This window comes from Pteropus medius, unplaced genomic scaffold (genome assembly GCF_902729225.1).
Source record: "Pteropus medius unplaced genomic scaffold, Ma_sr-lr_union100, whole genome shotgun sequence".
NCBI lineage: Eukaryota > Metazoa > Chordata > Mammalia > Chiroptera > Pteropodidae > Pteropus > Pteropus medius.
Genome location: NW_024352787.1, coordinates 29,530,451 through 29,552,011, shown reverse-complemented (window position 1 = coordinate 29,552,011; position 21,561 = coordinate 29,530,451). Strand labels below are relative to the sequence as shown.

Here is a 21,561-nt window from a genome sequence, read left to right as displayed (position 1 = left end):
ATTTTGCTCCTTTGTTTTAAAGTCTATTTTGTCTGATATTAGTATGGCTTCTCCATCTTTATTATTGCTATTTTTATGGTAACTTTTTCCGTTCTTTCGCTTACAGCCTTGGACTTCGAGTAATCCTAACTGGACCCTGACCACAGATGATTGGCCTAATAGAGACATTCTGAGTCTGAAGATGATTAGCCAACTGAATGAGATCCCTAGTGCTTAGGGAGGTGACAATGAGAGAGAGAAGGATGTCATGAGAGTGGCTATGAGAAACAGAAGACAGTAACCAGTTCCCCACCTAACCTTAGATTCTGAATAGATTTTCAATTCCAGCCCACTTTTGGTCCTACAGTATGCCCACGCCTTTATTCCTTAAACTTTTCATTTAGACTTTGTTTCTTGTAAACAAACATCTAAACTACCATAATAAACATAGAAGTGTATTCCGGAAGTGGAGTTGCAAGCAACAGAATCTCAGAAGAGGCATGAAACCTTCTGTAATAACATAGTGGAGAAGAAGCAGAGATGATCTTTGCATCCTTGAATAGGAAATTAGAAGTCTATAGATTGATAAAACAGTTAATGAAGTCCATTGAAAGTAAAGCTTTGGTGGACTTTACTGTCATTCCTTAGATCTAGTGAGCACATTAGATCACTGGAAGTCATTTCAAAACCACAGATACTTGGGTTGTATCTCCAGAGACTCAGATTTAATTGTTCTGGGGCAGGGCCAGGGTATTAGGATTTTTCCAAGCTCTCTAGTTGATCCTAAATTACATTACAGTTTGAGAACGCTGCTTGAGAGACATTCTAAGGGAATAAGGAATATAAAGATTGTATGGCTAAATGGACATTTTTTACAACATTAGGTGATTTGCATAAAAAAGGAACAACTTTTAGTCCCAGGATACCTGGGTAGAATTGGATAAAAATATTCAAGGCCACTCACTGGCCTTGCAACAAGAAACATCTTTCACTATTAGCCAGTGGTTGACAACCACTGAAAATTAGATCTCCAAAGTGAATATTGATCATATCTACTTCTCGAGGGACAGGTTTACTGGTGTCTGTTTATTTTTACACATCATAGTTAATATATGTAATATGTATCTTTGTATATTTTCAAATATGCTAACATAAAATTTTTCTGCCACATCTTTTATAATAAAAAAGGATACAGTAAATTGCCAAATTATAGCATTTGCTATGTTCACAACTGTGCTGGGCTTCTATGGTTAAAATTAAGGCCTTGATTATCACAGACTGAAATCCTGACACTTGGAATAGCAGTATCTTGAAGGGATGGAGCTCCCCAGTCCTCTGGGCCCCTCCACATAAGTTCTACTGCATTCCTGATTACCAAGCAAATGTGATGAGCCACCTCATAATGAGGAACATCTGGTCATAGGAGTTTGGAAATACAATGAAACCAAAGATGGTGTGCACAATCAGAGCAGAGAAAAGAGGAATTATGGGCTAAATGAATTGCAGGAATTTCCTAGGGAGTTGTAGGAGTGACTACATGGACTTGAATCCTGTGGGTTCAAAATCAAGGAGGATGAAATAAATAAAGGAGGGTAGACTATTACTTTATTTCCTTCTCCCCCTCCTCCCTCCTTTTATTTTTCTCAATCTCTGTTCCCATCCCTCTCATTTTCCTTCTCTTCCTGCACAGTTTGGCTGATTATACTTCTTTGTCAAGCTGACACTGAAGAGCCTGATAGCTCTTGGCACATTGTGGATGAATGAATATCAAGACTGAAGGAGAAGGGAATAACAGTATGTCACCAACAACCTGCTAACGTCTGCCTCCCGCTGTCCACACTTCAGAAAATTCACCACTGATAAAAGACTAATTAACAAAGCTTCTTTGTTGTGTGTGGTAGGGAGGAGGGCATCAGAAGAGCTGTCCCAGACAGAAACATGGAAGAAGGAGGATGGTTAACCAAAACGAAATTACTGACAAAATTGGGAAAGGAAGAAGCTAAGTGGTTAGAACCAAGAGGAAGCAGGTGTTAAAATCAAAGTGAGTGGACCATCCAGTCTCTGGTCTTTGCTGAAGCCAGGCTAACATTCTGCCTGTGGTTATACTGGTTGTTGAAATACTGAAACGCTTTCCTATCAGTTGTTAAGTTTCTCCCTTGAGTCTCCTGATGCCTCCAACCCCATCTATCTGCCTCCAGGCCACCAGACTTCCCTCTCATCTCTGAAACTAAAGAGTTAACACCCAGCACAGCTGTTGGGCTTCTGGAATCTGACTTAGTGCTAAAGTCAGTGTCTATTCTAACTGGCTGGTGACCATGTGGTAACCAGCTGCTAAATATTTTGAATATCACCCCTCCCTGTGGCCACAAAAAAAGCAAGAGCCGAGTGTGATAATTTCAATGCAAAAATATGGCCTAACACAGTGAGTTGAGGTTTTGGCTTCCGCTTGAAGTGTTGGCAGGAATAGAACAGATGGGCAGGCCTGGGTTCTGTTTGATTGGTACAGCAAAATAATTCCTTAACTTAACAAAGACGTAACTCAAGCCAGCTCACTACATAGTCACAGGCACTCTGGCTGTAACCATCCTTGAGTCATAGACCCAGAGCTCTTTGAAGAGGAGAATGGGAACCTCAGAGAAAGGCTGCTATAACATCATTCAGTTCTCCAAGCTTGTTGGTACCAAAGACTGACGGACTTAAAAATAATGGAGGGTTACCTCAAGGTGAATTAGGTGGATGTGATATATGATGAAACTATTTTTTCCTGTTTCTCTTTACCCACACCATCAGAAGCTATTTGTCTTCAGCTGGTAGGTATAGCAATATATCTTCCCAAGGACCTAGTCCACTTTATCTGTGGTGACCAGTAATCGGGTTTGCCCAGGATGGTCCGCGTCCCAGGAGAACCCTGGGTCCCTGGCAAACAGGGATGGCTGATCATATTTATTTACTCCCCCACTGATGTTACCATAATCTTCTACATTGGTGATATCATGCTGATTTGCCTTAGACATTAAGATGAAGCAAGTATCTTTGATATCTAGTTGAGACATGAATGTAATGGGGTATAAAATAAAACCTGCAGAAATTCAAGGACCTGGCATATCAATGAAGCTTTTAGGAGATGATTGGAATAAAGTATAATAGAATGTCTCCTTCAAAATAAAGGGAAGGGGGAGGAAATAAAGAGCAAGGCTTTTTTTCACTGCAAGAAACAAAATTTCACTCAATGAAACTTAAATAAGGAAAATGGATAGATGAGAAAATAAGCAAGACCAAATTTCCTAGATCTGAGGCTATAGTGGGGTCAAGTCCCATGTCGACTGAAATCCAAGGAAATTCTGAGTCCACAAAAACTCCAGGAATAGGAATTTGTGGATTTTCTTCTGTGCCAGATTGTTCATGTGGCTTAGCCAGTGTCTACCATTCCCGTTGGTTTGTTTCCTTCCGATTCTATATCACCTGAAAAGCCCAAGAAAGAGAAGCTGATTATCTTGTCTTTTTTAAAGTTTATGTTCTATTTTTAATAATGCTTGACACGAACATCATTTAAAGAGTTAAATACTTCCACTGGCTTGTTAGAAAAAACACTTCTCCATTTCCAGCTCCTCAGAAGCAAGCACTTTCAGTTCTTGTAGTTGATTATTTTGGTATTTGGTATTTATTGCCATATTTCCAAATAATATGGTTATATTTTAATTCTTTATTTTTTTCAGTTTTAGCCATTATCTGTTGACCTACCATTGTGCACAATAAGATTTAGCTCTCTTCCACTTCCCATGACTGGTGACCATGTGGTCGCCAAACTCACTCACTCTCTCTCTTTCTCTCTCTCTCTCAATTACACACACACACACACACACACACACACACACACACACACTTCCCATGTCATTTTAGTTAGAAAGATATTTAGGGTTATATTTTTATAACTATGTAAATGCTATTCGCAATTAAGCCATATGTTATAATGTTATAATGTTATCACTTTTCCATTTGTTTTCCCTGGAGTTAATAATTGTCATGTCTTTTTATTTGCCTAGTTTTTTAGGTATGTATTCCCAATTGAACTCCTGATGTGTAAATGTCTTCTCATTATGCTCAAATATATGAAGTAGACTGTTGCGGATGTAAAAGTTTGTTGCTGTGTCTGCTAAGTGAAGGTAAATTACTAGGTCTTCCATCAGTTTCATCTTCTTAAAGAAACCCCTTCTAGAACTTTCTGACCTTCTCTAATCTGGACTGGCTGTTGTCTAGGTCTATAGCTCAGCTGTCATTTTGGAATCTCCTTTCACCAACACCCTAGGGATTCCCTTTATCTTTCTGATGTTTGATATCTTCATTCATGGTTCCCAAGTCTTTCCTTTTTCTGCTTCATCTCTTCAATTTGGTGGTATACTCCACCAATAGTTTCTGAAAAGAGTGCTCAGAAAATGTTCAAAATATGTAGTAGACTACTTATTCCACCCATGTTTGTCTTCTATTTTTCACAGTAATAGAGTTTTTAGTTGGGCATAAAACCATCCAAACTAAAACCTATATTTCTACATTTTCCAGCCTCCCTAGCAGCTATGTGTAGCTGTGTGACCAAACTCTGATCAATGGAATGTAAGCAGAAGTGTTACTCAGCAGCTTCTGAGAAACTTCCTGAACAGATTGCTAGCAAATAAATATTCCTTGTTCTCTCTTCATCATCCCTTCCTCCATCTGGTGTCTAGTACTCAGATGCTACCATCCTGCACCATGAGGATGAGGGCCACACCCTGGGCATGGTAGAGTGGGGGCTGGAATGAATCTGGGTTGCTGAAAGTTTCATAGAACAGAGTCACTCTAGTGACCTGGATTTTTATGTGAGAAAGAAAATTGTAATATTGTTTTGGGTTTTCTGTCACTTGCTTCTGAACCTCGAATTAATGAAATTATCTTTATTCCAGAGTAATTCATAATAGTAGGTTGGCTTTGTATGAAATCGCAGAAATGATTTTTTTTAACAGAATTTTTAATGCATTGTTCCTTTGCCTTCTAGCTTCCAGAGTTGCTATTATGAATTCTAGTTTGGATCATTTATTTGTCCCATTAGAAAATTATAATATTTATAATAGTTTATCTCCACTATTCTAAAGTTCACAAGGATGTGCCTTGGTGAGGTTCTAAGTTTTTCTCAATTGTGCTGGGACACTCAATAGGTCTTTTATATCTAGAAACTCACATCCATCCTTCCATTCTGGAAAATTGTCTTAAATTTTTTAGTGATACTTTTTCCACCATTTTTTCTCTTCTCATATTTATTCATGTTTTTCATTCCTAAGATCTTTCTTGTTCTCTGAATATTCTTCTTTAAGAGCATCTAATTTTTGTTCCATGAAAGTAGTATCTTCTCTTATCTCACTAAGGATATTAATTATGGTGGGGTTCTTTTTTAAAATCTTCTCTCTGTATACTATCTGTTTCTTTCAAGCTGCTTATTTTTTTAAAAAAAAAATCTATGCCTTTCACACAAGAGGTTTTCCTCAGAAATACTGGTGATCCCTAGCAGGGCACTAGAGTAAGTACTAAAAGCTGATTGGCAGCTCTGCAAGCCTGGGTGGAGCTTTTCTCCTGTGGGGTTCACTGTAGGGTGATCCAGCTGAGCCATTTATATGGAGAAACTCCAAAGTCTGTATTTTTAAGTCCATTCTCTAGGCTAGCCATATTTCAGGAAAATACTTCTAAGCTTCTGCCTGGAGGATAAAGGCCTACTTGGCTACCAGCATTCTGGGAGCTGAAGTGGAGGTGGAGCTGGGCTGGGAGTTTCAACATTTGGTTCACTACCTTTCTTCAAATCCCTGTATTTTCAATGAGGTATCCTCCCCCTCAACTGGGCTTATGTCCCACAGTCCAGAAACCCTCTGTTTTACCTTCTACAGTAATAAACCTCCAATCTTCTTACCAGGTAGAGAAGGAGCACTCACTCACCTGTGGATGTGGAATAGGGAGGGAATCTAGTCTAATGCTTTTTTAAATATTGAGGTGAAATTCACATACGACTAACCATTTTAAAGTACACAATTCAGTGTCATTTCATACATTCATAGTGTTGTACAACTACCACCTCTATCCGGTTCTGAAGCATTTTTATCACCCCTAAAGAAAGCCCCATAGACATTAAGCTGTCAATCCTCATTTCTCCTTCCCCCAGTCCCTGGCAACTGCCAATATACTTTCTGTCTCTACAAATTTAACTATTCTGGATATTTCATGTAAATGGAATCATAAACATGACTTTTTGTATCTGAATTCTTTTACTTAGCATAATGTTTTCAAGATTCCTCGACATTGTAGCATATATCAGCACTTCATTCCTTTTTATGGCTGAACAATGTTCCATTGTATATATATACCACAATTTCTTCATCCTCTCATTCCACTGATGAACATTTGGGTTGTTTCCACCTTTTGGCTATTGTGAGTAGTGCTGCTATGAACATTTGTGTACCAGTATTTATTTGAGTACCTGTTTTAATTCTTTTGAGTATATACTTAGGAGTGGAACTGCTGAGTCACATGGTAATTCTATATTTCCCTTTTTGTGGAACTAACAGTATTTTCTGTAGCAGATATACCATTTTACATTGCCATCAGCCATTTCTCTATATCTTCACTGACAACTTTCATTTCTATTTTTCCTTTCTCCTTCTTCTTCTCCTCCTTCTCCTCCGTCTCCGTCTCCGTCTCCGTCTCCGTCTCCGTCTCCGTCTCCGTCTCCGTCGTCTCCGTCTCCGTCTCCGTCTCCGTCTCCGTCTTGGAGTCTCCGTCTCCGTCTCAAGTCTCCTTCTCCTTATCCTTCTCTTCTCCTTCTCCTTCTCCTTCTCCTTCTCCTTCTCCTTCTCCTTCTCCTTCTCCTTCTCCTTCTCCTTCTCCCTTCACTCCTTCCTTCTTCTTCTTCTTCTTCTTCTTCTTCTTCTTCTTCTTCTTCTTCTTCTTCTTCTTCTTCTTCTTCTTTTTAAAAAATTATAGCCATCTTAGTGGATATGAAGTTATTTTGATTTGCATTTCTTAATGACTAACGATGTTGAGAATATTTCATGTGCTTATTGACCATTTGTATATCTTCTTTGGAGAAATGTCTATTGAAGTCCTTTGCCCATCTTTTAATTGGGTAGTTTGTCTTTTTGTTTTGAACCTTTTAAAACTAACTTTAAATTCATCTTCTTATTTTTAGTCTCCACATTAACCCCACTTCTAGAGGTACCTGCTGCCACCAATTCTTAGTGGATCTACTTGAAGTTGTCCCACAGATTATTGGTGTTCTCTTTGTGCATGGGTTTTTTTTCTCAGTCTTTTTTTCTCCCTGTATTTCATCTTCAGTAGTTTCTATTGGTATGTCTTTAAGTTCATCATCTTTTCTTCTACAATATCTAATCTGTTGTTAATTCCATCTACTGTATTTTTCATATCAGACATTTTACTTTTCATTTGTAGAAAGAACTTAGATTTGGGTCTTTTAATATCCTCTTTATCTCCCTATGTCATGCTCATGCTCTCCTCTACCTTCTTCAACATATGAAGTATATTTTTAAATAGCTGTTTAAATATCCTTGTTGACTAATTCTATCACTTGTGTCATTTCTGGATCTCTTTCTATGGTTTGATTTTCTCATCTTGCCATGGATTGTATTTTCCTGATTCTTTGCATCTCTAATATTTTTTGTTGAATGCCAGGCATTGTGAATATTATATTTAGGTTCTAGGTTTTTTTGTATTCCTTTAAATATTTTTTACCTTTCTGTTGGGATGCAGCTAAGCTGTTTGGAAATAGTTTGTGATTTTTTTCAAGGCTTGTTTTTAAGTTTTGTCAGTGGGGATGAAAGCATCCTTTAGCTTAGGGCTAATTTGGCTATTCTACTTAGGCAATACCTTTTGGAGTTCTCTCAATGGATTGTGTATTATGAGGTTTCTCCATTTGGCTGTTAGGAATGTGAACTATTCTTAGACTTACGAAATCTCCAGAAATTGATTCACCTGTTCCTTTCTGGTAGTTCATTATCTGGCATTGAGTAGTTTCTTCATACACATGGATGGTAAGTACTTAGCTGAAGATTTGAGATGAACCCTCTGAAGACTTCAGGAGCCCTTTCTCTCTCTCTGTACACCTTTCTTACCAATACTCTTCCCTGTAAACTTGAGCTCTCAGCCTCCTTGAATTTTTAGCTCTGTCTTCTTAACTCAGTGAACCCAGTGGGCTCTTTGTGGGTTCCCCCTCCTTGTGCTGCAGACTGCAAACTCTCTCCAGGAAGTAAGCTAGAGCAATGGCAGGGCTTATCTCATTCTTCTCCCTTTTCTCAAGGATTACTGTCCTGGGCTAACCATTGTTCAATGTCCAAAAACAATTGTTTTATATACTTTCTTCATTTTTAAGTCATTTAATATGGGAGAGTGAATGAAGTCCTTATTATTCCATCAGAGGCACAGCTTAAGTTTCCTTGCTTGTCTTTTCACATCACACAACTTAAAGGCCACAGGCCATGGTATGATTTGCCTGTCTTAGAATCCTGGGTCTTCCCACCCTCCAATCAGTTGTGGCCTTTAATACAAAATTTTACTGCTACAATGGACTGCCCACTCAGTGGGGGTCATAAGAAGATGGGTTGATTTCTTTAGAAGAATCTGTGAAAGGGCCCATGGCCAAAACACATAGAGCATGCCCGCTTAGGAGGTCTTCTTTGACTCATTTCCTGGTTGGCCTAAAAATATTTCCACTTGAGTAAGGAGAAGGAGAAGAAAAAGGAAGCTTTGAAACCAGTGTAGGCTGAAGAGCAAGACGCCCTATGTTCTTGCCAACCCAGCAGTGCTGGAGGTGTCTAGTCCACCTTTGGCATGCCCAACAGAGTCACAGTGTGGATTCCTAGAATTTAGAAGCAAGATTAAATTTCAGCAGATAACTATTCTCCTTTTGGGAAACATCTCCTAGATTGCTCCTGGAGTCTGGATAAAAAGTTACCATGAAACCCAAACTAAGCATTGTTTAATCCATCTCATCTGAAAATTGGGCAATCCAGAAACTTTCCATTATTAAATCTGAAGGCCTAAGAAAGTTACTTGGGTACATTGTTTACATCTTTATACACTTCTCCCTTTCTCTGTCACATATGCTTTCACTTTCCCCATCACAACTTATCCTCAACATGAGCCCATGGCTGCATGGGAGAGCATCCTCTATGATTAAACAAGGGGAAAAAGAACTCTAGCGAGATTTACAGATGGTTCTGTGTGGTATGCTGTTACTATCCAGAAGTAGACTAGCTCATCATTATTTTATTAAAAGCCCATGGAAAGTTCCATTTTGAAGATGATAGCATAAAAGGCAACATTTCCCCTTTACCTTCTTGCAACTATCCAAGAGCAAAGGGGAGAATAAGAAACAAAAATACAAATTCCAATTTCAGAAAAACAATTAAATAGCTAAAGCTTCAAACCACAGTTTAAATGGAAGGGCTGCCTAAAGTAGTGGAATTCTAGCAGAGGTATATGTGGAAGGAAGGGTAGCAAGGTCACTGTTATTACATATCTCAAAAAGAGCATACATTTCTCAATACATTTCTCAAGCGTGAGAGGCAAACCATGAAGCACAAAAGCCATTTTGGGGTCTGTCTCAGGTGTTTGAAATGAGAGAACTGAGTAGGCATAGAGGTAGGCAGAAGCTTCCTAGACCTAGTTTAACTGTAAGAAGCACAAAAAGTGGGGTAATCAACAATCAGACAGGCAAGTCATTGCATGAGGAAGTGTAAAAGAGGGACTTTACATTATAAAAAACTCTATAAGTAAGAAGTTGGATGACCTCAATAGGATAATTAATAAGGTAGGTCTGGTATTATCAAATACACCTTAGTTTCAGGTACCCAGAGGAACTTCACGAAAGTTGGCTACATATTAGGTTACAAAGAAAGCCTTGTTAAGTTTGAAAAAGTAGAAATAATACATATGCCATTCTCTGATCACTATGTAATACAACTAGACATTAATATTAAAAATAAGGAGTAAAATGTCCCTATCACCTGAAAATTTTTATTGTTCATTTTCTAAAAGAAACTCTTGAGTCAATAAAAAATACAAACTAAAATACAGAATATTTAGAAAATAATAACAAACACCATAACATCAGAAGCTATGAGCTATAGCTAAGAGTAATATAAAATGTTTTTGGCTTTAATAAAAATTTAAAATAAAATAAGTAGGCCTCTAACTCAATAAATTAGAAAAAAATAACAAAACAAACCTATGAGAGGCAGAAGAAATAAGTGAATAGATATAATCAGAAATTAAGTTAGAAAGCAAACAAACAAACAAACAAATACAGTAAAACTGATAAATAAATGAGAGTAAATGGATTTTTCTTTAATATGATAAAACATATTTATGTTAGCCCAAAAGTCAATATCAAGATTTATGGGGAAATAAAGATACATTTCCATTACAGTAAGGGATTTTAAGATGTTTAATTTAAGATGTTAACTGGTGTATGTGCCACTGTGGAGCCATGCCTCTCCATTGCCTGCTGGACTGTGTGCTACCTTCTCACTCTGCGGCCTGCAATAAGCATGCCCCACCCCACCCCAAACATTCTGCCTATGGCTCACGTGCCAGCTCTCAGCTTTCCCACAGTATATCAAAAAACCAGGTAATACTTTTTTAAGACCCCCTTTAAAAGCTTTATGTGCCTTGCTCTAGTCCATACTAATTAGAACTCCAATTAGCAAATGAGAAGGACCAGGCAGACATACACAGTCAGTGAAACTACAGTTTTCTGGTAGTGTTTCTTCTGATACTTCTTTATAGAATAAGAAAAGATATCCATTATCAATTAATTACTTCTAGATGTTTAAGAATTTAAATAGGTAAGAGAAAGTAATTAGAGATAGAAAAAAACAAAGAAGTTAAAACTGTCATTATTTGAAAATAATGTGATCACTACCAGGAAAAATGAAAATCAGCTGAAAAAAGGTATCATAAACAGTATGTGAGGACATGGTTCCGTAGTGTAGCGGTTAGCACATCTGCTTTACACGCAGAAGGTTCTGGGTTCACACTCCAGTGGAGCCATGGTCTGAGGTCTATGGCCATGCCACCCTGAACAAGCCTGATGTCTGATCTTGGAAGCTAAGCAGGGTTGGGCCTGGTTAATACTTGGATGGGAGACCACCTAGGAAGACCAGGTGCTGTAGGCGTAAATAATAATAATAATAATAATAATAATAATAACAACATGTGAACTTAGGAGGTGGCTGGATACAGCCCTAAGGCCATAATAGAGCACCTAGCTTCTTGGGAACCTGTCAGGAATCTAGTGGCAAATTTAACTCTATCAGGACTCATAGAGGGTGTGGTGATTTATATGCTGTGGAAAAAACATTTATTCTGTATTTGGATTTTCTTTCCCAGGAGGTCATGCCTCTGACTACTTCACCATCCCTGGAATTACTGACTTTGTATAATACAGCGTGGTCCAGACGATATTGTCTTCAACCAAGAAATTCATTTCCCAGTGAAAGAAATAAGACAGTTGGCAAGCCATAGGCCATTATCATATTTCCCATCCACCAGAAGCAGCTGGTCTTATAGAACAATGAAATGTTCTGAACAATGAAATGTTCTGGATACTCCTAGCAGTATCCAGGAGACTGCACCTGTGAGACCAGGATGGTTTCTTGCAGAAAGTGATATGTGATCTCAAACAGTGACTGAAATGCAGTGTTAATTCTCCCTCAGCCAATATAGAGATCCAGAAACTAAGGGTTGGGGAGGGGTGGATGGTGGCAGCTCTTACTTTTCTCTCTAAAAATATTTGCTTCCCATCCCCCAAGTCATTTGTGTTCTGTTGACTTAACTGCCCAAGGGTGAGGTGTTTTCACCAGGGAACGAATAAGGGTTCCACCAGGCCATTTGGGATTCCTTCTGCCACTAGGACAATGGCAGAAAAGGGTGTTCCTGTGATAGCTATGCTCCCTCTGATTATGAAGGGGAAATATGGTTGTTACTCCCAGATAGGGCCTGGGAGGGGCAGAGGTGGGTGCCTCCTTGCACCGCCACACCCAGTGGCACAAATTAACAGAAAACTGTCACAATCCATATTAACATTCTAATTTTCTTCGTTCACTATTGTATACATCAGGGGTAGCTAAGTCTACCAATTTGCTCAAGGTTTCAGGATGGTAGGAAATAGCCCTTGGCTAACGTGAAACTACAGAAAGAATGGGTAACACTTAGAAACTGAACTCTGAAACTTAGAAGGAACGTTTAAAGTGGTCTGAGATGTCACATCTGCATATCTGGATGTGATTTGGTGTTGCCTCCTTTTAGGGACGTTAAAGTGCATTTGTGGCTTTGATAACTGGAGAGGTAGAAAAAAATACACACTGGGTTGCCCAGGGCTTAGTTCTGGGCCCTCTTTTCTGTCTACATGCTGTACTTAAGCAACCTCATCTAGTCCCATGGCTTTAAATAACTCCTCTATACTGATAACTCCTAAACCTCTTACAAATCCAGGCTATATATCAACCTGCCTATTTGATCAACTCCTCAGAGGCTTCCCAAGTGTCTCAAATTAACATGTCCAAAGTAAAACTACTAGTATGTGGCTATCGGCATCTCTTAACCTGCTTCTGTTACAGTCTGCCCTTTTCCAATAAATGGCATCATAAGCCACCCAGTTGCTCAAAACAAAAATCCAGAGCCGCCTTGTCCAATATGGTAGACACTAACTATGTGTGGCTATTTAAATTTAAATTTTACTTAATTAAAATTAAATAAAATAAAAATTTTGTGTTCTGTTTTACTAGTCTTGTTTAAGTACTCAATAGAAACATGTAGCTAGTAGCTACCATATTAGACAGTCAGATACAGAACATTTCCATCATCGCAGAGAGTTCTATTGGACGGCACTTCTCTAGAGAGGTTGCCACTGATCCCTCTTTCCCTCACTTCCCAGTTGTATCCATTAACAAGTCCTATGGATTTTACTTCCAAAACATTCCCTGAGTCAATCCATTTCTCTCCAACTCACTCCTACCACCCTGGTCTATGCCACTATCACCTTTCACCTGGACTGCTGAACTCACTTCTTAATTGCCCTAGTTCCAATCTTACCCACCTATAACCATTTCCATTATAGTGGACAGAATGATTTTTTTCAAAACCGAAAATCAGATCATGTCTTGTCCCTGCCACAATCTCTCCAATGGCTTCTGTGGCTGAGATTGGTTTTATATTAATATCCTTTCTCTCCTTCTACCTCAATAATAGGACTTCTAAAGTTTTGATGAGCACGGGGAGGCCCAAAATAAAGAATACATTTTCCAGAGTCCCTCCTTGTACTCAGGTGTGGTTTGTGACTGAGTTCTGACTAATGAGGTTCTGTGTTGTTTCTTGGCATGTCCTTAAAAAGGGCAAGCTCTTCCTGATGCTTTAAAAGAGATGATGGCTGAAGCTAGAATAGACTATGAGGTAAACCTGGGAGTGGAAATAATGTATTATGGAGCAATAAGATAGAAGAAGCCTGGGTCCCTTACACAGTAGAGCAACCCACCAGCCATGGAATGCCTGTCTAGACTTTTACATGAGAGAAATAAACTTCATCTTGTTTAAGCCCCAATTATTTTGGTTTTCTGTCATAGTGGGACCTAATTCTTAGTAATACAGCTTCCCATCACACTTAGAAGAAAATTCAAACTCCTTACCGAAGTCCGGAAAGTTCTACATTATGTGGTCCCACTCCAGTATAATCTTTCCACTTTGCCCTCACTCACTGCGCTCCAATCACTCTAGCTTTCTTTTTTGCTGCCTCAACACACCAAGCTTCTTCATGCTTTAGGGCTTTTGCACTTGTTTTTCCCTCTTCCTGGCTTGCTTCTCCTCGGACCTCCTCATGGCTGACTCGTTTTTGACAATCAGGTCTCAGCTTAAATATCTCTGCTTTAGAAGTAGTTCCCCTGAAAAAAAGAAAAAAAAAAAACAACCCAAAAGTATACTCACTCTCTTTTACAATTCCTTATTTTAATTCTCTTCTTAGAACTTATCACTAATTGATGATTCTTTAAGTGGTTTATTGTCTGCCTCCCCTTACTAGAATGTAAGCTCCATGAAGATAGGAATTTTGATTGGTTGTCTAGAACAATGCCTGAAACCTAATAGACAGAGAGTGTTTGTCAAATGAATGGTCAAATAATATTTCGTGGATAGTGTGGTGATTGAAAACAGGGTTCTTAAAGTCAGACAACGCAGATCAGAATCCTAGCAGCGCCACGTACCAGTTGTGTGACCTACCGCAAATTATATAATCTAAGACTCTCTGTAAAAGGAGATTTCCTATGGCACTGGGTAGGAGTAAGTAAAATAGCATTTATAAAGCGTGCCCTCTCCTTTTTACCTTCCTCTCAGAGCTCCCTCTTTCCTCCTCCCCTCGGCCTCTCACATGGCCCCTTCTCTTCTGCTTTGCATGCCTCTGCAAACCGTCTTTGTGACTAGGTCTTTGAAATTTGGCGGGAATTAACGTCATCAATAGAGAGGACGAAAGTTGCGCTTGCGCGGGACACCACTATTTCTCGCGCGCTATCTTTGCAGCCTCCACAGCCAATCAGAGTTAGCGTCAGAGCCCGATTTCCGAGGATTCACCAATCTAGTCTGGGAGGCGGGCCGCCATGGAGGCGGTGGCGAGAGGGGGCGGGGACAAGGAGAGGGCACTCACAGTTCTCGCGGCCAGGGTCTCTGAGGGCCAATGGGAGAGGCCTGAGGTCTGAAGGTAGTGAGGCGTGGGGTTGGAGGCTCCAGCAACTAGAGGCCGTCCAAGTCGGACCAATCAGAGTGAGGAGGTGGGAGGAGGTTAGCCAATCAGTGTGCAAGATAGGTGAGGCTCGGGGTTGAGGAGTCTCGCGTGGACACTGCAGGCTCCCGAGTTCTGTCAGGGGAGCCGGGCGTGCGGAGGCAACTGAGGAGGCGGGAAGGCGACAGTGGTTTAAGAGGCAACTGCAAACTTGAGGGGAGGAGGTCCGAGAGAGTGGACAGCTATGGTGATGGCAGCGAAAAAGGGCCCAGGGCCAGGCGGTGGGGTCAGCGGGGGAAAGGCGGAGGCCGAGGCAGCCTCGGAGGTGTGGTGTCGCCGGGTGCGGGAGCTGGGCGGCTGCAGCCAGGCCGGGAACCGCCACTGCTTCGAGTGCGCCCAGCGCGGGGTCACCTACGTGGATATCACCGTGGGCAGCTTCGTCTGTACCACCTGCTCGGGACTCCTGTGAGTGGACCGGCGCGGGGGGCGGGCCGGGAAGGAGTAGTGGAGAGTCGGCGTAAGGGACAGCGGGGATCCGGGGCGTAGAGACAGAGCCGAGGTAGGGGATGGCGCAGAGGCCTGGGGATGCGCTGGATGTGGTGAGAGGGTCGTCCTCTGCAGTGGTGTCATGGAGAAGGGAATGGGGCAGGCGAGTCAAGACACACAGTTGGAGTCGCGTTGCAGGGGAAAAAAAGGACACCGGAGAGGAATGGAGAAACTCCCTAAGGGAGGCGAGGAACACCGAAAGTGGGGAAAATGGAAGGAAACTGAGGGATGGGGGTTAGAGATTTCAAAGGCCATTGGATGACATACATCTCTAAAGGGAACTTCATGTATGAAGCAAAAAGGAAAGAGGTAGGGCAAACCCAGCTCAAGATGGAGTACCTTTCTTCCTTCTTGTGCCCGTCCGGGAGTGTGAGATGGAGAAACTAGGTTAAAATAGGTAAATTAACTCAGGTTAACAGCACAGAGATAGTGGCAGGTAAGGAGCCACGTTCCAGTGTTCAGGTGCAGCTCATTATCTTGAAATAATATCCAGAAGTAGATATCTTACAAATCTAAGAGACAAGAGCTGATGCCCTGTTAGAGAGCTTAACTTTTCCAAAGGTTTGGGGATCTGGATCAGCCATCCTTAAGTGTAATAATTTACATCTTTAAGTTCCATGCTGCCATAGCTTGATCCTGGTAGTGACATCTGTAAACTCTTTCTAGATTGGAGCAAAGGGTTCTTGAATAATCTGATATGCTACACTTGGCACTAGCACTGTATTTGGACATGCCTGAGCTAATTTAGAACCACAGTTCTAGCCGAGATTTCTGGTTATAAAGTAAATTTCTTTTTTCCCCTTAGGGAATTATTTGGTTAGATGCATGATTAACATTTGATACCATGCCTATATCTCTATTTTTTAAAAAAGTTAAGGGGTTTATTTTGACTGATTTTTAGTATTGTTTTAATACATTGGTTTGTTTGGTTGGTTGTTGACTTTATTTTTAACAAGGAGCACTTTCCTTGTTTCTTCTTACACCTTTGGGAGCCAAGGAGGGAGCAGTATTGTTCTTGCTTGACAGATGGGAGAACAGAAGCAAAGAGAGGTTTAGTAACTTATCCAAAGCCATATAGGGCTTGCTGTTTTTGGCATTTGGTGTTTGATATTAGTTATGATCATGACAGACCAGAAATTAAGTTCCAGGTTTTCCAAAATACAGTTTAGGATTATTTTTCTATTCAGTTTTTACCACCTTTGCCAAACTTCTGTGTCCTGGTCAACCTTACTTGTGTGTGTGTTGTGAGAATGGACTTGACTTTGGTCTAAGTAAAGACCACTGTGGCTCTTGGGACAATGGTTTAGAATCCAAACAAATGTGTCAGCAGTTGAGATAGAAACTCAAATGAAGCAGAAGGATAGAGACTTGAGACTGGGACAGGAACTCTGAGGAGAGGAGCAAAGTTTAGGAATATGAATAGCATAAAGTAGAATGGAAAATCAGATTCCTGAAGATCTTGTTATGAAAAAGAAAATCTGCTTATAGAGTCTGGAGAAAAGTAAAGGGAAGCAGAGAAATAAAATTGACGGTATATAAGAGTATAGGTCCTAGGAAGAAAATGTTAAGAAACAGTGTTAATTCATTCCCACAGTTATGGGATGAAAGATAAAATGCTGAATAAATTGAAAGTGCTGACATCATTATCATTATTTTATAGATCTTTATTTAAAGTATTCCATAGATAACATTTCCCTTCTATAATGAATATCCTTCAATAAGGACAGAAGGAAGGCCAAGGGATCTGGAATACATTAAAAATCTTATTTCTTTTGCTAGAATAGTTAACTCCTTAAATATCAGTGCACAATTTGCAGAATTTTACTACTCTACTCTGTGGCCATTATTGTTGGTCTCATTAATGAAAAATCAAACACCTGTGATCTGGAGAGACATTGGGTGGAGGTGATATGGCCTAAGGATGAATTAATCTAATAGAGAAGTACCCTAAGAGGCCTGGCTCTGTCTAGGGTGGATGTACCTCAGACTAGGGGTTTATCTCCTTAAGAACTTGAATTCCAATGAGAACAAGTGGTAGGAGTCTATCAGCCCCCCTCCCTTTTTTTTTAGTTTCAGATGTCCTAGAAAGGACATTTTTGCTTAGTATTTTGGTAAAGCATTATGAGAATCACTCAAAGTGATTCTTGAGGTAGTAGACTTTAGGAAACACATTTTGGTGATTGGAAAATAAGAGGCTAGGCCAACACTTTGTTAGCAGGAAGTGAGAGTAGAATGAAGGATCAAGAAGAGGTTGGCTGAGCCAATGGATGAAGCTGAACCTAAGGCATGTTGAGAAATTATAAGGAGAGAAATATCAGAAGAAACGCTACAAGAAAACTGTATAGTTTCCCTGACTGTGACTGTTCGCCTGGGTTCTTGGTGGTACTATTTGCTAACTGAAATTCTAATTAGCATGGACTAGAGCAAGGCACATAAAGCTTTTAAAGGGGTCTTTAAAAGTATTACCTGTTTCTGATGTACTGTGGGAATAGGAGCTGGCATGTGAGCCATAGGCAGAATGTTTGAGGTGGCACATGCTTATTGCAGGTTGCAGAGTGAGGAGGGAACACACACAGTCCAGCAGGCAATGGAGAGGCATGGCTCCACAGTGGCACGTACACCAGTGACCGTCTTAAATCCACATGGTTGATTGCCCATAGATTAGGATCTTGTGGTACTAGGAAGTGAAAATTCAGATAGGCCAACAGCCTGAATATTCATTTAGTCAACAAATATTTACTTAGTGTCTCTCAAGCCCCAGACACTATTTTAGACACTGGGGATATGGTAGTGAACAAAATTGACAAAGTACCCATCTTCATGGAGCTTACATCCTAGTTGAGGCCATGGACTCTTAATAAATCATTAAATATGTAATTGCAGGTATTGATAAATGCTAGGAAGTAAAGCTCAGCATGGGCTAGAGAGTGGTGGGAACTCATTGAGGTATGATAATGAAAAGAGTAGAAATATTCTTTGTTAAAATGAAGAGGATATTGAGCGGGGAACATCGAAGTACCATACTTAGCATCATAGCCAAAGAAAGGGGACATCAGGATTGGCTTTGTATTTTAAAAGCCAGTTTTCTGTTGAGTGTGTTACAAATAAGACTTCCTCTTAATGCGATAGAGTGTTCTGGGGACAGTGAGAATTACCAGAGTTCCCAGCTGGCTGAATTGGCTGATGAAGCAAGTTGACTGTTCTAGCCAAAGTTGAATTTCCCAAGAGCTGAAAAATAATTCACATTTTAATACTGGTGGGTGGGTATGACTGTGCCTTCATCTCTGCACGTGTGAGCTCATTTTCACTCTCTCTTTTTAAATAGGAAATACTTTCTCGGCTGTAGCAAAACCCCACAGCACTGGTGTGAGGGCCTGAGAGAGAGGCTGTTAGCTTCTGCTGTTTCTAAATTTACATGTACACTGCCACAATTGTAGGTCCCAAATTTGACCTAGTTTTTAGTCATTTGGTTTTCTTCCAATACCTAATTTCCTTAACCTGGATATAGATCCTTTTAATTTTCCCAATATATTCATGTGCTTATTTGTTTAGTTATATTTCTAACACTTTTACTAGAGGATGAATCTGCCATTTGAAGCTACATTGGTGTAAAAATTGCCACTAAAAAGGATTTATTTTCAAAGCATGCTTTAAATGTTTTTTCTTGTTCTGGTTTACTTGCATACCTCAATGAATAAACCACTTTTCTTTAAAAAAGAAAACAGATTTGTAGGTCTGAGATTTCATTGACATCAGGGATGGGCAGTGCCTTAGACATACAATTTTTTTTCAGCAAAGTATGTAATATACTTCCTTGGCTGTTTGGGTCCATCTTTTAATCCACTGTTCTTCAGGTCTCAGTAGTAGATACTTGTCTATTCTACTTCTGCACAACTCTACTTTGATAGTAGGATTAAGTCAGGATTAAGGTGAGACAGAGCTCTGGGTTGGGTATGAAGACAGCTTGACAGCTCTTTATTTGTGACAAGTTCCTATCATCCTTGTCCCTTAATTTTTCTGTCTGGCTTACTAGTAGTGGCTTCTTATTGAAGCACTTTATCTCCATGGAGGGAAAGGTGTAGGATGTTATTCAATAATTCAGTACTTTTCCATCTGTCTGGATTGAAGAGGTACACATGTAACTTGCCTTTATTTTAGTCCCATCTCTCCATCCCCTCCCACCTTACCTTTCACATTCACCTCTGCTGGGCAGAAGTAGACAGATTCTCACTAAATTATAGACTTAAGCACTTGATCACACAGGGCTCTTGCGCAACTTGAAAAGCCAAGCCCCTAAAGAAATGATAAATTACCAAAGGGATGAGAAAAAAATGAAAAAAAAAGTAAAAAGTTTGACATTGAGCCTAAAGTGGAGGACGGCTGGTAATATCAGGATTCCTTGTGGTTCTACATAGAGGACAACTGTTTATCATTGTCACTGAGGAACAACAACAGGAAATGGATTGAAGCAGGGGAATTTAAGAAGAAGTTTCCTAAAATTAGTGAAATTGACCCTGGAGCAGAGTAATAGGGGAACCTTCCTTTTAGGAACTATTAAGAGCCTCTAACAGGAACTCTTCTTGGGGATGTTTGGGTTCAAGATAAGAACTAAACTGGTTAGCTGAACTCTGGTCAGAGGCAGAGTGGAATCTTGGGAGCAAAGAAGCACAATCTTGGGTGTATGAATTTCAACACAAATATTCAGAGGTAAGGAATTCCCAAGTTCAGATTTGGCACAAATGAAAGAACTCGGATGTTGGGCGGAACTGTTTTTTTCCATTGCTGACCTGGCAGAACCTTCTTATCTGAGCAGCAGAGCAGGTTTGAGGCTTTTATGAAGCAAGACAGAAACAAAATATGGGCCAGTGTGAGGGTGATGACCACAGAGAAAAGGCTTGATATTTGTAGAAATAGTAGAGTGCTTAATGGAGGAGAGAGAAAGGCTAAGAGAGAGAATTGGGCAGACTTTAGGATCTCTGCAAGTTGCTTCACTTGCCAAGCAATTCAGAGTATTTCAAAGAGTGATTCAGATACTTAGGTGCATTTTTGCAAAAAAGAAACTGAAATGGAAAAAGACATCATGACTGGGCTGAAAGCTCATGTCCTAATAATGTACTTGCTTTCATTTGGAAAAACTTGTACTATTCTGGGCAAATAAATTTATCTCTGTATTTCCCCAGCATCTCTTGGTTAGAAATAACATAGTGGACTTGCTCTGATAACTGAAGGGTAGTAGTTCCTTCTAGCTCTCACTTCTTCTTTTGGGGAGAACTTGAGAATTAATTTGGGGAGACTGGGTACAAGTTGGAGAGTTGGGTCTGTTTAATTTCATGCAAGTGACTCACATCTGGCCCACTGTATGACCTTGTATGTACCCAACGGAAAGCAACACTCCTAGACCACTTGATGTCAGCTACTGGAGGGGAGGGGCTCTAGTTTCTAAATTGCTTCTCTCAGCCAGCAGTGGCTTCTTTATGATTCAGAAACAAATTCTCTGACTCATAAGCCATGTAACTAGGTCTTCTTCCTGGGCTGCAGAGTGTTGTGTTGCCCTGTAGAGAATTCTCTCTGCCCCTAAACTGTGGCTCTGGTTATAGTACATAATCCATTCTACAGACATCAAGGTCAAAGCAATGCTTTTTGTACTGTACTATGGAAACATCCTGTTCCATTAGATTCATTTGGCCCAAAGCACCTAAATCACTTATTTTCTCTGCCATCCCTACCTCCTATCTCACGGCCACCCCGCCCCAAAAAAAAACTTCAAGTTCAGCCATAGGAAGTTCTGTTGTTCTAAGAATCCCCTCTAGACTGATGCATGGGTCAAGTCCATCCCCCTCCCCCTACAAGGAAGCATACCTCCCTTTTTATACTTTGCTAACAGTTCCTGGTTGTCCTTTCCGGAAATGTCACTGACCTTTTTGTGATAGGTTTAGAATCTGTTTTTCTAGTGTAAGCATAATACATTTTTACTTTTCCCATGATCATTTCTATTCCTTCCCCAACTGCTGATTCCTTGTGCCACATTCTCCCTGATCAGCCTGTGTGCCTAAATGATACCCTACTGCATTGAGAAGTACCCTTGTCCAGGCTCCCTGGGTCCTTTTTATAAGCCAGCCTCTGTGATCATAGACTGGATCCTATAATTTTTGTATCCCCCAAAGTGCCGACCACAATGCCTTGTGTTTTTGCAAAGTAACTATTTGTTAGTGGGAGGTGAAGAAGAGGACCAGGATCAGAGA

General features: G+C 40.2%; 1 protein-coding gene, 1 long non-coding RNA gene and 1 pseudogene across 4 annotated transcripts in view; 2 read left to right on the top strand and 1 right to left on the bottom strand.

Moving 5' to 3' along the window:
- Positions 1-586: 586 nt before the first annotated feature.
- Positions 587-14,523, bottom strand: LOC120591836 (uncharacterized). The gene is made up of 3 exons (XR_005650009.1): positions 14,381-14,523; positions 13,761-13,943; positions 587-3,441 (listed from the first exon to the last, which is right to left on the bottom strand). It is a non-coding gene; the product is annotated as an uncharacterized LOC120591836 (long non-coding RNA).
- LOC120591999 (uncharacterized) lies at positions 11,068-11,183 on the top strand (annotated as a pseudogene).
- Positions 14,524-14,739: 216 nt separating the features above from the next.
- AGFG2 (ArfGAP with FG repeats 2) overlaps positions 14,740-21,561 on the top strand; it is a 24,225-nt gene continuing 17,403 nt past the window's right edge. The window contains exon 1 of one of the 3 annotated variants that reach the window (XM_039849585.1): positions 14,740-15,238. In XM_039849585.1, coding sequence (XP_039705519.1) covers positions 15,018-15,238 — 221 coding nt within the window. In that variant the 5' untranslated portion in view covers positions 14,740-15,017. The remainder of the gene's footprint in view (positions 15,239-21,561) is intronic. The other 2 variants (XM_039849582.1, XM_039849584.1) reach the window with 2 other exon arrangements.